Source organism: Salmo salar, chromosome ssa25, assembly GCF_905237065.1.
Source record: "Salmo salar chromosome ssa25, Ssal_v3.1, whole genome shotgun sequence".
Lineage (NCBI taxonomy): Eukaryota > Metazoa > Chordata > Actinopteri > Salmoniformes > Salmonidae > Salmo > Salmo salar.
Window position 1 is genome coordinate 26,652,226 of NC_059466.1, and position 12,806 is coordinate 26,665,031.

Here is a 12,806-nt window from a genome sequence, read left to right on the forward strand (position 1 = left end):
AATCCTGCAGCGCCCGCAAGGTCCCCCTGCTCAAGAAAGCACATATACATGCCCGTCTGAAGTTTGCCAATGAACATCTGAATGATTCAGAGGACAACTGGGTGAAAGTGTTGTGGTCAGATGAGACCAAAATGGAGCTCTTTGGCATCAACTCAACTCGCCGTGTTTGGAGGAGGAGGAATGCTGCCTATGACCCCAAGAACTCCATCCCCACCATCAAACATGGAGGTGGAAACATTATGCTTTGGGGTTGTTTTTCTGCTAAGGGGACAGGACAACTTCACCGCATCAAAGGGACGATGGACGGGGCCATGTACCGTCAAATCTTGGGTGAGAACCTCCTTCCCTCAGCCAGGGCATTGAAAATGGGTCGTGGATGGGTATTCCAGCATGACAATGACCCAAAACTCACGGCCAAGGCAACAAAGGAGTGGCTCAAGAAGAAGCATATTATTAAGGAACTGGAGTGGCCTAGCCAGTCTCCAGACCTTAATCCCATAGAAAATCTGTGGAGGGAGCTGAAGGTTCGAGTTGCCAAACGTCAGCCTCGAAACCTTAATGACTTGGAGAAGATCTGCAAAGAGAAGTGGGACAAAATCCCTCCTGAGATGTGTGCAAACCTGGTGGCCAACTACAAGAAACGTCTGACCTCTGTGATTGCCAACAAGGTTTTTGCCACCAAGTACTAAGTCATGTTTTGCAGAGGGGTCAAATACTTATTTGCCTCATTAAAATGCAAATCATTTTATAACATTTTTGACATGCGTTTTTCTGGATTTCTTTGTTGTTATTCTGTCTCTCACTGTTTTAAATAAACCTACTATTAAAATTATAGATTGATCATTTCTTTGTCAGTGTGCAAACTTTTATGTGTGATGTCGACTTCTGTTTTGAAACGTGCCTGTATGTCCTGACCTTTTTCTGTGTGGAAAATTGTGTTAATTGGTATTCACATAACATTCTTTAAAACTGTCATGTAAAGTTCAATAATGTGATTTTACAAGCCTGTTCTTCTGTTTTTAAATTGTCTGATGTATGTACTGTATGTTCTACGTTTGTGTATAATATTTTCAAGTTTAATTGTTCACCTGCCCGGGGACTGCAGACTTAATTCGCTATTAGCTAAATCTGGTGCAAGGCACCACTTCTCACTTCTGAGACTTGTGTTTTTGTTATACATCGTCCCTGTCCAAATAAATGCAATAAACAATAATAAATAAAGTGCATTCTGAATGAAGAATCTCCATTGAAAGCTTTTTAGTCCAGGACAAGACTTAAACTTTGTCTGGGAAACCAGCCTGTGATGTTTAAAGTCTATTTAATGTAGTATTAGACAAATATTAGACTAGTATTAGACTATTTACTGCCTTCGCCACAAGCTACAACCACACTATCATTTAACCACATGACACGGGGAGCAGGCTTTCCGAGATGACACACTCCAGGAAGAGATCTCTTCCCACCAGGATACCCTTATGTTCTGGCTTACCAGCTTACACTATTTACTGTTTGTATGACATTGTTAGGCTGGGGAGACCAGGTTACACTATTTACTGTATGTATGACATTGTTAGGCTGGGGAGACCAGGTTACACTATTTACTGTATGTATGACATTATCAGGCTGGGGAGACCAGGTTACACTATTTACTGTATATATGACATTGTTAGGCTGGGGAGACCAGGTTACACTATTTACTGTATGTATGACATTGTTAGGCTGGGGAGACCAGGTTACACTATTTACTGTATGTATGACATTGTTAGGCTGGGGAGACCAGGTTACACTATTTACTGTATGTATGACATTGTTAGGCTGGGGAAACCAGGTTACACTATTTACTGTATGTATGACATTGTCAGGCTGGGGAGACCAGGTTACACTATTTACTATATGTATGACATTGTTTGATTAGGTCAAGTAGGTTCAGCAGGATATATTCTTCAAATTAGATGAGCTTGTGCTTTGTTCAAGGTGAAGTCAATCAGTAGACACAAATGTTTACCAAAATAAAGTCTCAGAATAAATAGTCTAATTACCATCAATGTCTGCTGAGTAGAGAAAGACATAGGTTCACCTCACTTGTAACAAACTGCAGGAATTAAATGGGGTGTTTGCATGTCAAATACTAGTGATTTTATCAAGAATAGCCACATTGACTCCTCTATCTGTTGCAAATAAATGTTCAGGCAGGCCAATCTCAAGCTATTATCTCAGCCCTCTACCACAGGATTGGAGCCAGCCTAATCATCTCCGGAGTGAAGTAGTAGTTAGTGGAGTGGAGAGATGGCGAGAGAGGTGGATGGGAGTGAAGAGGTGTAACCTGAGAATAGGGAACCACAGCTCGACCTGAGAGATTTTGTTACCCCACAACATACAGTACAACAGCAGTACAGACAACCTTAATAACCAAAACATTTAATTTATTTTTGTTTTGTTTTGTAAAACAAATCGTGAACTAATGAGGCAAAGCTACAAATCAAGTAATGTCATGCGTGTTATTCCTTCAACACTACAGATATACTGTATCTTTGAAACCAAGTGCTATTTGTATGTCAAAATGCCATGGGATCATTTTCGTTGGTTATTTAATTGTGTTATAGGTGAGAGTAGTTTCATGTGGTTATATGATTTTATTGTGGGCTCCTGAGTGGCGCAGTGGTCTAAGGCACTGCATCTCAGTGCAAGAGGTGTCACTACAGTCCCTGGTTCAAATCCAGGCTGTATCACACCCGGTCGTGATTGGGAGTCCCAAAGGGTGGCGCACAATTAACTCAGCTTTGTCCATTTTGGCCGGGGTAGGCCGTCATTGTAAATAAGATTTTGTTCTTAACTGACTTTCCTAGTTAAATAAAAAAGATAAAGTGATATCATGTGATAGGTTGACAGTTTCACAATCATAATGCAGACTAGTAAAATGCAAGAACTGAACACCTCAGTTCTCTTCCTACAGATCTTTCAATCTGAAATGTTTGATAAATGTACATTAAACTTTAGCTATAACCATAAAACAGCTACGACAATGTAGTGGTAGAGAAAGCACAAACAATACATACAACTTTTAGATATCAGAAGCATTACTTTATTTGAAAGACATTGATATTTAAGGGGACTTGGCTGACACAATTTACCATCATATCTCAAAGATTTTGAGACTTTTATAGGAAGGGCATACAGTGCTTTCGGAAAGCATTCAGACCCTTTCCCATTTTCCACATTTGTTACGTTACAGCGTTATTCTGAAATAGATTAAATACATTTTTTCCCTCGTCAATCTACACACAATACCCCATAACGACAAAGCAAAAACTGTTTTTTAGAAATGTTTGCACATTTACACAAAATGTAAAAACAGAAATACCTTATTTACATAAGTATCCAGACCCTTTGCTATGAGACTCGAAATTGAGCTTAGGTGCATCCTGTTTCCATTGATCATCCTTGAGATGTTTCTACAACTTGGTTGGAGTCCACCTGTGGTAAATTAAATTGATTGGACATAATCTGGAAAGGCTCACACCTGACTACATAAGGTCCCACAGTTGACAGTGAATGTCAGAGCAAAAACCAAGCTATGAGGTTGACGGAATTGTCCGTAGAGGTCTGAGACAGGTTTAGTTTGAGGCACAGATTTGGGGACGGGTATCAAAACATTTCTGCAGCATTGAACACAGTGGACTCAATCATTCTTAAATGGAAGAAGTTTGGTGCAGCACTGCACCAATCAGGCCTTTATGGTAGAGTGGACAGACAGAAGCCAGTCCTCACTAAAAGGCACATGACAGCCCGTTTGGAGTTTGCCAAAAGGCACCTAAAGGACTGTCAGACCATGAGAAACAAGATTCTCTGGTCTGATGAAACCAAGATTGAACTCCTTGGCCTGAATACCAAGCGTCATGTCTGGAGGAAACCTGGCACCTTCCCTACGTTGAAGGATTGTCGTGGCAGCATTATTCTGTAGGGGTGTTTTTCAGCTGCAAGGACTGGGGCGAAGGTCCACCATCCAACAGGACAACGACCCTAAGCACACAGACAAGACAATGCAAGAGTGGCTTCAGGACAAGTGGCTGAATGTCCTTAAGTGGCCCAGCCATAGCCCGGACTTGAACCCGATCAAACATCTCTGGAGAGACGTGAAAATAGCTGTGCAGCAAAGCTCCCCATCCAACCTGACAGAGCTTGAGAGGATCTGCAGAGAAGAATTGGAGAAACTCCCCAAATACAGATGTGCCAAGCTTGTAGCATCATACCCAAGAATACTCCAGGCTGTGATTGCTGCCAAAGGTTCTTCAACAAAGTACTGAGTAATGGGTCTGAATACTTATGTAAATGTGATATTTCCGTTTGTTTTTATTTTTGGGGTGCAAAAATGTCTAAAAATCTGTTTTTGCTTTGTCATTATGGGGTATTGTGTGTACATTGATGATGAAAAAAACTAAATGTGAAATAAAGTCAAGGGGTCTTAATAGTTTCTGAATGCACTGTAATACAGTATTGAAACTGAAGAAATTGCTAAATTACTGTTTTTAGCATTTATTAATAAATATACCTTATTCTCTTGTTAATTGTAGGACATTTGGTCATAGAGGCACAGAATCAAATGCGCTAACTTACATAAAAAGCTGATAAAATATAAGTATAATATTAAGGATATTTTGACTGAAGTTGAGATATAATTTGGTTTTATGCACAAATTAAACAATTATCTAAACTACAAATAAATTAAGCTCACATTCATACACACAGTTGGTATTTTGGGTGTAGTATGTAAGTGGTTATTGTGATCAGGTTCAGAAGTGACACCCCAGGCAGCCTTACAGATTTCACAGTTAAAATTAGGGTTATCCAGTGTACTACTGTGCAAAATCAACACTACTTTCCATTACAGTGAGAGTGGAAAAGGGTCTGGCAGTGAAAAGCTTGATATAATATTTTGTATTACTTCATAACAGCAATAAGTACAGGAGGTACAGGAGAAAACACAGAGTACCAAAACAAGTGTGCCAGTCCAGCTTGAGAAGAGCGTAGCCGGGTTCGGGACAGCTGTTGTTACGTGCTTTCACCTGAAGAGCGGTGCTAGAGGACAGGGTGCCACTTGAGTTGACGGCCCGGCACACATAGAGGCCTGCGTCGGTCTCAGTGACCTTCTGTATGAACAGTGCATGTTTGCCTTTTTTTTGTGACAGTTCTATGTGCTCATCATTGGTCAGTTTCTCTCCATTCTTGAACCTGAAGCAAGAAGTGAATTATAACACAAAACACAATCACAACACAAGAAAGACACAAATCACATTCCTATTTATCAGAGGGTGAGCTGAAACACAATCAATCCAAGCAATTAGATAATTCAATGTTCTACTAAAGTGAATAATGATCGAACTTGTGTTATATAAAAGTTATGTTATTAAAAAGTAATAAAAAAACAAACGTAAGATTAGTAAAAAAACTCACAAATGATTGGAGTAAAATGAAATGGAATAAATGTTATCCACCAAAAATGACTTTAGTTTCAGATGTAACACTATTCATGCAGTATATAAATCGATCTTATCATTTCTCAATGTGTCCTCTCCTCTCCACCTGAACGATCCTTTTGGAATTGATTTATAGAATACTCCGAACACATTGGTGTACAGTTTGCTTGTAGAATAAGCAGTGACCGTTTATGCTAATAACTTGTCATGCTAATGAAGAATAAAAAGAATAGAAATATTTGATTAAAATTATGAAATTCTACTGTTTATCACTTGCACCAAATACTCTGTCTGTCTCCAAAATGGCACCCTATTCCATATATAGTCCACTACTTTTGAACAGGGCCCAAGTAGTGCACTTTATAGTGAATAGGATACCATTTGAAACGCAGCCACTATGCTTCTATTAGATAAATATTGGTCTATTACTACAACTAATGCCTATGAGCTACCCACCATGTTAAAGTAGGCTCTGGAAATCCAGTGACCTCCACTTCCAGGGTCACAGGCGACCCCTCCATAACTGTGGGACTAGACAGTAGTTTGGAGAAGTGAGGAGGGCCCTGGCCTGCTAGGGTGATCCCCACGGACCGGCTGGTACCAGGTAGCCTGATCTCTTCTCTGATGTCTGTTGGATTGCACAGGTCTGTGTCTTGGCCCTGGTCTGTGGGTGTGACTGCTGTGGTGGTTAATGGGGAGGGGGTAGCATGCGTGTTAAGAGAACGAGTGGTGGCAGCAGCGGGAAACGCAGAGGGCGCGGCAGCTCCTCGGACCATCACGCTGCTTGGGTCATGCACACACTCCTGCGTCTCTGTGACAGAGCTCTCATGCACGGAATACATGGTCTGGTGGCACTCATTTAGGCCTAGGGGGCCGACTGGTGCGAGATTAGGGAGGTTGGGTTTTGGGAGGTTGGGGATTCCCTTGCTTTTCAGAATACTGGAGAGTGTGTTTGAGATCAGGCTCGGTGCTGGGACAGTCAGGGTGCTGTGGACGAAAGAAGAGGACTCCTCTCTGAACTTGGTGTTGAGGCCGACTGTAGGAGAGTGGCATCTTTCAGTCTGCTCTCTGATCCTCTGTTGGCTCTGGCCGTTGTTGTTTTCATTATTACGTGTGGAGTGTAACTGGTGGCTGTACTGGTTGATGTGAATGGTGTGGGACTGGGAGCTGAGACAGACACCATCCAGGTCCATGTCATTCTCTGATAGGACGATGTTGGACTCTGGGGTCTCGGAGAGCGGGGGCAGGGAGATGTCGTCGGGGGAAATGCACTCATATTCATCATTGGAGAGGGACTCTTCTGTCATGAGGTTATGCCGCTGAAGGTTCCCCTCTGTCAGACCACCTGTGGGCGGCAGCAGGGGTGATACATCTTGGGAGAAAGGCTCGCCCTGCAAGGATTGGAAAAAATAAACAAATACACAATAATAGCATGTATTGTCATCACTATATATTTTACCTCTGGGTGATGTCATTCGGAAACATAATGTTAACTTTCACTGCTATGCGGACGATACACAGCTGTACATTTCGATGAAACATGGTGAAGCCCCAAAATTGCTCTCCCTGGAAGCCTGTGTTTCTAACATAAGGAAGTGGATGGCGGCAAATGTTTTACTTTTAAACTCAGGCAAAACAGAGATGCTATTTCTAGGTCCCAAGAGACAAAGATATATTCTGTTGGATCTGACAATTAATCTTGATGGTTGTACAGTCGTCTCAAATAAAACTGTAAAGGACCTTGGCGTTACTCTGGACCCTGATCTCTCTTTTGATGAACATATCAAGACAGCTTTTTTCCATCTACGTAACATTGCAAAAATTAGAAACTTTCTGTCCAAAAATGATGCAGAAAAATGTATCCATGCTGTTATCACTTCTAGATTAGACTACTGCAATGCTCTACATTCCGTCTACCCAGATAAAGCACTAAATAAACTTCAGTTAGTGCTAAACACGGCTGCTACAATCTTGACTAGAACCAAAAAAATGTATCATATTACTCCAGTGCTAGCCTCTCTATACTGGCTTCCTGTTATAAGGCTAGGGCAGATTTCAAGGTTTTACTGCTAACCTACAAATCATTACATGGGCTTGCTATATCTTTCCGATTTGGTCCTGCCGTACATACCTACACATACGCTACGGTCACAAGACGCAGGCCTCCTTATTGTCCCTAGAATTTCTAAGCAAACAGCTGGAGGCAGGGCTTTCTCCTATAGAGTTAAATTTTTATGGAATGGTCTGCCTATCCATGTGAGAGACCCAGACTCGGTCTCGACCTTTAAGTCTTTATTGAAGACTCATCTCTTCAGTAAGTCCTATGATTGAGTGTAGTCTGGCCCAGGGGTGCGAAGGTGAACGGAAAGGCACTGGAGCGACGAACCACCTTTGCTGTCTCTGCCTGGCCGGTTCCCCTCTCTCCACTGGTATTCTCTGCCTCTAACCCTATTACGGGGGCTGAGTCACTGACTTACTGGTGCTCTTCCATGACATCCCTAGGAGGGGTGCGTCACTTGAGTGGGTTGAGTCACTGACATGATCTACCTGTTCGGGTTGGCCCTCGGGTTCGTGCCGTGGGGGAGATCTTCGTGGGCTATACTCGGCCTTGTCTCAGGGTAGTAAGTTGGTGGTTCAATATATCCCTCTAGTGGTGTGGGGGCTGTGCTTTGGCAAAGTGGGTGGGGTTATATCCTGCCTGGTTGGCCCTGTCCGGGGGTATTGTCGGACGGGGCCACAGTGTCTTCCGACTCCTCCTGTCTCAGCCTCCAGTAATTATGCTGCAATAGTTTATGTGTCGGTGGGCTAGGGTCAGTCTGTTATATCTGGAGTATTTCTCCTGCCTTATCCATTGTCCTGTGTGAATTTAAGTATGCTCCCTCTAATTCTCTCTCTCTCTCTTTCTCTCTCTTTCTCTTCTCTCAGAGGACCTGAGCCCTAGGACCATGCCTCAGGACTACCTGGCCTGATGACTCCTTGCTGTCCCCAGTCCACCTGGTCGTGCTGCTACTTCAGTTTCAACTGTTCTGCTTGTGGCTATGGAACCCTGACCTGTTCACAAACCTGACGTGCTACCTTGTCCCGGACCTGCTGTTTTCAACTCTCTCTCGCTCTACAGCACCTGCTGTCTTTAACTCTGAATGATCGGCTATGAAAAGCCAACTGACATTTATTCCTGAGGTGCTGACCTGTTGCACCCTCTACCCTCTATTATTATTTGACCCTGCTGGTCATCTATGAACGTTTGAACATCTTGGCCATGTACTGTTATAATCTTCACCCAGCACAGCCAGAAGAGGACTGGCCACCCCTCAGAGCCTGGTTCCTCTCTAGGTTTCTTCCTAGGTTCCTGCCTTTCTAGGGAGATTTTCCTAGCCACCGTGCTTCTACATCTGCATTGCTTGCTGTTTGGGGTTTTAGGCTGGGTTTCTGTATAGCACTTTGTGACATCGGCTGATGTAAAAAGGGCTTTTTAATACATTTGATTGATTGAAATTTGATGTATAGTCACATGCACATCCCTTATTCATGGGATTGTGGGCCAGAAAAAAAGTATGATAATAAGTTATGATAATTGGAAAGCCAATAGTCTTACTGAGGACTTACTGTAAGAAGACCAATCTGATCAGTATTAGAAGTAGGAAACCCAGGGAAGTTCCTCTGAGCAGGGCCCTGCCTCTCCTTCTTCTGGAACTCTCTCTGTATATCAGAGAAGCTGGGAGCTGAAGTGAAGGCTGGGGGAGGAGGAACAGTAGGAGAGGTGACCAGAGACTTGATCCCTGCCTGTTGGAGCACATGGACTTTCCTGTCCCTCTCCAGTGGTGAACAGGACAGGTTGAAGGTGTGTGTGCAGCAGACAGAGGTGCTCAGCTGCTCTTTACTCTCCAGCGTTGACCTGCTGATGATAGTCTCCACTCTGCTCATCTCTGAGTACGCCTTCTGTGTGTGATACCTATAATAATAATAATAATAATAAATGGGTTTTATATAGCCCTTTTCATCAAACCAAAGTCTCTTTACAATAGTAAAAAAATATATATAATAAAATATCAACAAAACAGAAAAAGGGGAGTAAGGGGAGAGGAATGTATGTGTTGTGTGTGTGATCGCAAAGTTACTCGACAAGCCCTTTAAGGCTTTTTTCTGCTCATACTCTTGTTTTTTTACTGTTACAAACTGTCTTTCTATTTGTGCAAATAAACTAAACTAAACTATGTGTGGATAGTGGCGGAGATGCACGGTTGAAGGTACCTGCTCTCTGATAACACTTTGTTGTGATGTTCTGGGTGGAGTTTGTCTGGAAGGTCCTGACTCCTTGTTTTGCGGATATGAGGTTTCTTGCTTCTTGTATTTTCTAATGTTTTGATGGGTACCTCTTTCCCGTTCCCTCCCATGGTTAGTTCAGGAGTGTGTCCAGTTTCTTTCAGCTCAGACTGAATAAATGCAGAGATCCCACATTTAATTTATCATTTAACAATTGTGATACTGAAACTATTGTTTGTTTGTTTTTTACAGTTTACAGATGGTTTCAGAAGTGGGATTCAAACCCACTGAAACTGACAAAGTAGTGTCCTGTTTCCATCTCAATAAACTTACGACATCAAGAGACTCCTGGGGGTACATCTCAGCTTTCCCTGTTTCTTGGTTTGATTTTTGTTCTTGTTTGTTTTCCTCTTGTATGACATTATCCATTTTTTTTATTTCAGGCTCCTCCTTCAAAGCCTCAGTCTGAAATCAGAGGAAAATCACATATTTTTAGGTCCTTTTCTATTAAAATTACTGAAGAAAATTACTAGGCACCCCCAACAAATTCATCGTACCTGTAGTTTAGCCTCCAAATCCATTAATCCATTACAAAGTTCCTTTATCGATTCCACTATCTCATTGTGTCTGGTGAGAGTTTTCTCCATATACTTCTTTCCCTCCTCAGCACCTGTACATTAAAGACAGTTCATACAGTCCTCAATGCCAGTGTCATGGGCGTAACTTCCACTAAGGACAGGGGGACATATCCCCCCTACATTTTAAAACAACATTTTTGTTCAGCATCCATTTCCTTACCCCCCAAAAAGATGACCCAGACCCAAAAAATTATTTCTAAAATCAAGATGGTGGTTTGTTGTGTGTGATCTGGCCCTTTACCATGCAGACGGACAGCCAGTTCTGTGATTTGGCTGATCCTCTCCTCTTGCTGGGGCACAGTGGGCCAAACAAACTTCTCAAACTGCTTGTATAGAATAGACACTGCTTCCCTGGTCTTACACTGGGAAGAGTACTTCCCTACTCTCACAATTGTAGCACTTGCTTCATCACACCAGAACTGATACTGAAATTCAAAAGCAGAAGAATTGTGAGACATTTGCGCCAGAGATAAGGGGAGAAAATGCGTGTTGATCCACTTCATTCAGCAAAATCATAACAATCATAACACAAAATATACTATATCCAATTCCCTTAAATTTGTGAGAATTTTTGACAAGATGTTAATTTCCATAATTGACAAGTATAGGATCAATGATGTATCTTCTTAAGTGTTGTCCAACCATGCACCTCCTCCATAGCTTGCTGCAGCTTCACGCTCATGTCCAGGTTCCCTCTGTACTCCTCCACAGTCTTGTCAAAGTCCCCCAGCTGTCTCTGTAACTCATTGACAGCATCCTCTATCTCTCTGGGGCTACTGCCTTTCAGATGCTTCTCTGTGTTGGATGTCACTTTCACTGTGAAAGCCTGCATTCTCTTCTTCAATACCTGGTTGAAGAGAGAAAGAAATTAATAAAGAATGAACATAGAAAGAGACAAAATAAATATGCATGTAAACCATTGAACAGCAGGGAAAGAGGGAAATGTGTTCTTTTTTTAACTGGATTGTCATAGCAAACAGGATGTGTCTCACCTGTAACTTTTCATTATACATCTCTATCTGCTGGATTTGGTTTTTAACTGCTTTGAGGTTCCTTGACTTGTCATTTCTCTTCATATAATTGAACTTCAAGTTGTTGAATTTCTTCTTGAGATCCTTGAATGACTCTCTCAGCTGAAATAAAAAAAATATATATTAATAACAAAGGCTTTCAATCAGAATACAAAACACTTAAATCAGTTAAGACCTAAAATCCTATACTATCATCCTGTGTTTCTTATCTGTGTTGGCAGCTAAATCAATTGTAATTCACTCCCCTTGATACAGTTACAGAATATTGAACATGTACCATCTAACAGCACCCCCAGAGAGATGGTTTGAGAGGAGGGGGGCTGGGTATCCTATCCCAGGAAAACAGAACAGTGCATCAGAGCAGGGTTGGATTCAGATTCAGTCACTGGGGGGATTATTTTGGTGAGCTTAATGACTAAGTCTGGGGACGTGATTTATACTGCAGGGCCATTTCTGTCCTGGTCGACAGGCTTCTGCAATGGTAGAATGGCCAGCTCATGTGTCAGACCAGGACAGCTGCAGCCTCACCAACCTCCCCCTGCCCTCCACATCCCATTTTGGGAGCCTCATATAACTCTAACTATCTTACTGGCTTTTTCCCGACCTGGAATTGGTTTGGGTACATGGGGAGTTTTACTGACCAGAGAGAGAGAGGGGGGAGGGGAGGAAGGGAGAGACAGAGAGACAGAGAGAGAAAGAGATAGAGAGAAAAAGAGAGAGAAGGTTGGGAGAGTCAAATCACAGCATGGGGAAGCAAAAAACACAGCATGAGTTTCAAGGAAACCTTAAGGAAAGGTTGTTTGTTGTCCAACAGGACTGTACTATCTCACCTTTATTTAACCCTTATTTAACTAGGCAAGTCAGTTAAGAACAAATTCTTATTTCCAATAACGGCCTACCCTGGCCAAACCCTAACCCGACAACGCTGGGCCAATCACAGCCGGTTGTGATACAGCCTGGAATCAAACCAGGCTCTGTAGTGATGCCTCTAGCTCTGAGATGCAGTCCCTTAGACCGCTGCGCCTCTAGGAGCCCCAAGTAGCTAGAGTTGGGCTTGCCAAAGCAATTACTGTATAGCTACTGAGCCAGCTGCTGTTGAGAACTACATGACTGACTTCTGACTCAGTGATATCTTAAAAGAACCAAAGTAAATAACCTTTAGGGAACTATAAAAATAGATACAGAAGAAGAATTTTATTGGTTTGCTAAAAAGACATTAGTCTTTAACACAATTGTGTTATTTTGAGATTACTACAATTATCCAAGTTCAAAACATTAAAAAAAGAACTGTCTCATTTATGTTGGGTTTTCTTCTCATTCAAAATAGTCAATCATTCAAATCAAATCACATTTTAATAATCACGTGCACCGAATACAACAGGTGTAGACCTTACAGTGAA

The 12,806-nt window shown here is 42.1% G+C and overlaps 1 protein-coding gene across 1 annotated transcript in view; it reads right to left on the reverse strand.

Moving 5' to 3' along the window:
* Nucleotides 1-4,558: 4,558 nt before the first annotated feature.
* LOC106586458 (coiled-coil domain-containing protein 141) overlaps nucleotides 4,559-12,806 on the reverse strand; it is a 47,851-nt gene continuing 39,603 nt past the window's right edge. Inside the window, exons 18-26 of the mRNA XM_014173799.2 lie at nucleotides 11,368-11,508; nucleotides 11,025-11,222; nucleotides 10,617-10,800; nucleotides 10,295-10,407; nucleotides 10,071-10,202; nucleotides 9,726-9,907; nucleotides 9,081-9,426; nucleotides 5,931-6,865; nucleotides 4,559-5,229 (exon numbers count right to left, since the gene is read on the reverse strand). Coding sequence (XP_014029274.1) covers nucleotides 4,944-5,229; nucleotides 5,931-6,865; nucleotides 9,081-9,426; nucleotides 9,726-9,907; nucleotides 10,071-10,202; nucleotides 10,295-10,407; nucleotides 10,617-10,800; nucleotides 11,025-11,222; nucleotides 11,368-11,508 — 2,517 coding nt within the window. The 3' untranslated portion in view covers nucleotides 4,559-4,943. The remainder of the gene's footprint in view (nucleotides 5,230-5,930; nucleotides 6,866-9,080; nucleotides 9,427-9,725; nucleotides 9,908-10,070; nucleotides 10,203-10,294; nucleotides 10,408-10,616; nucleotides 10,801-11,024; nucleotides 11,223-11,367; nucleotides 11,509-12,806) is intronic.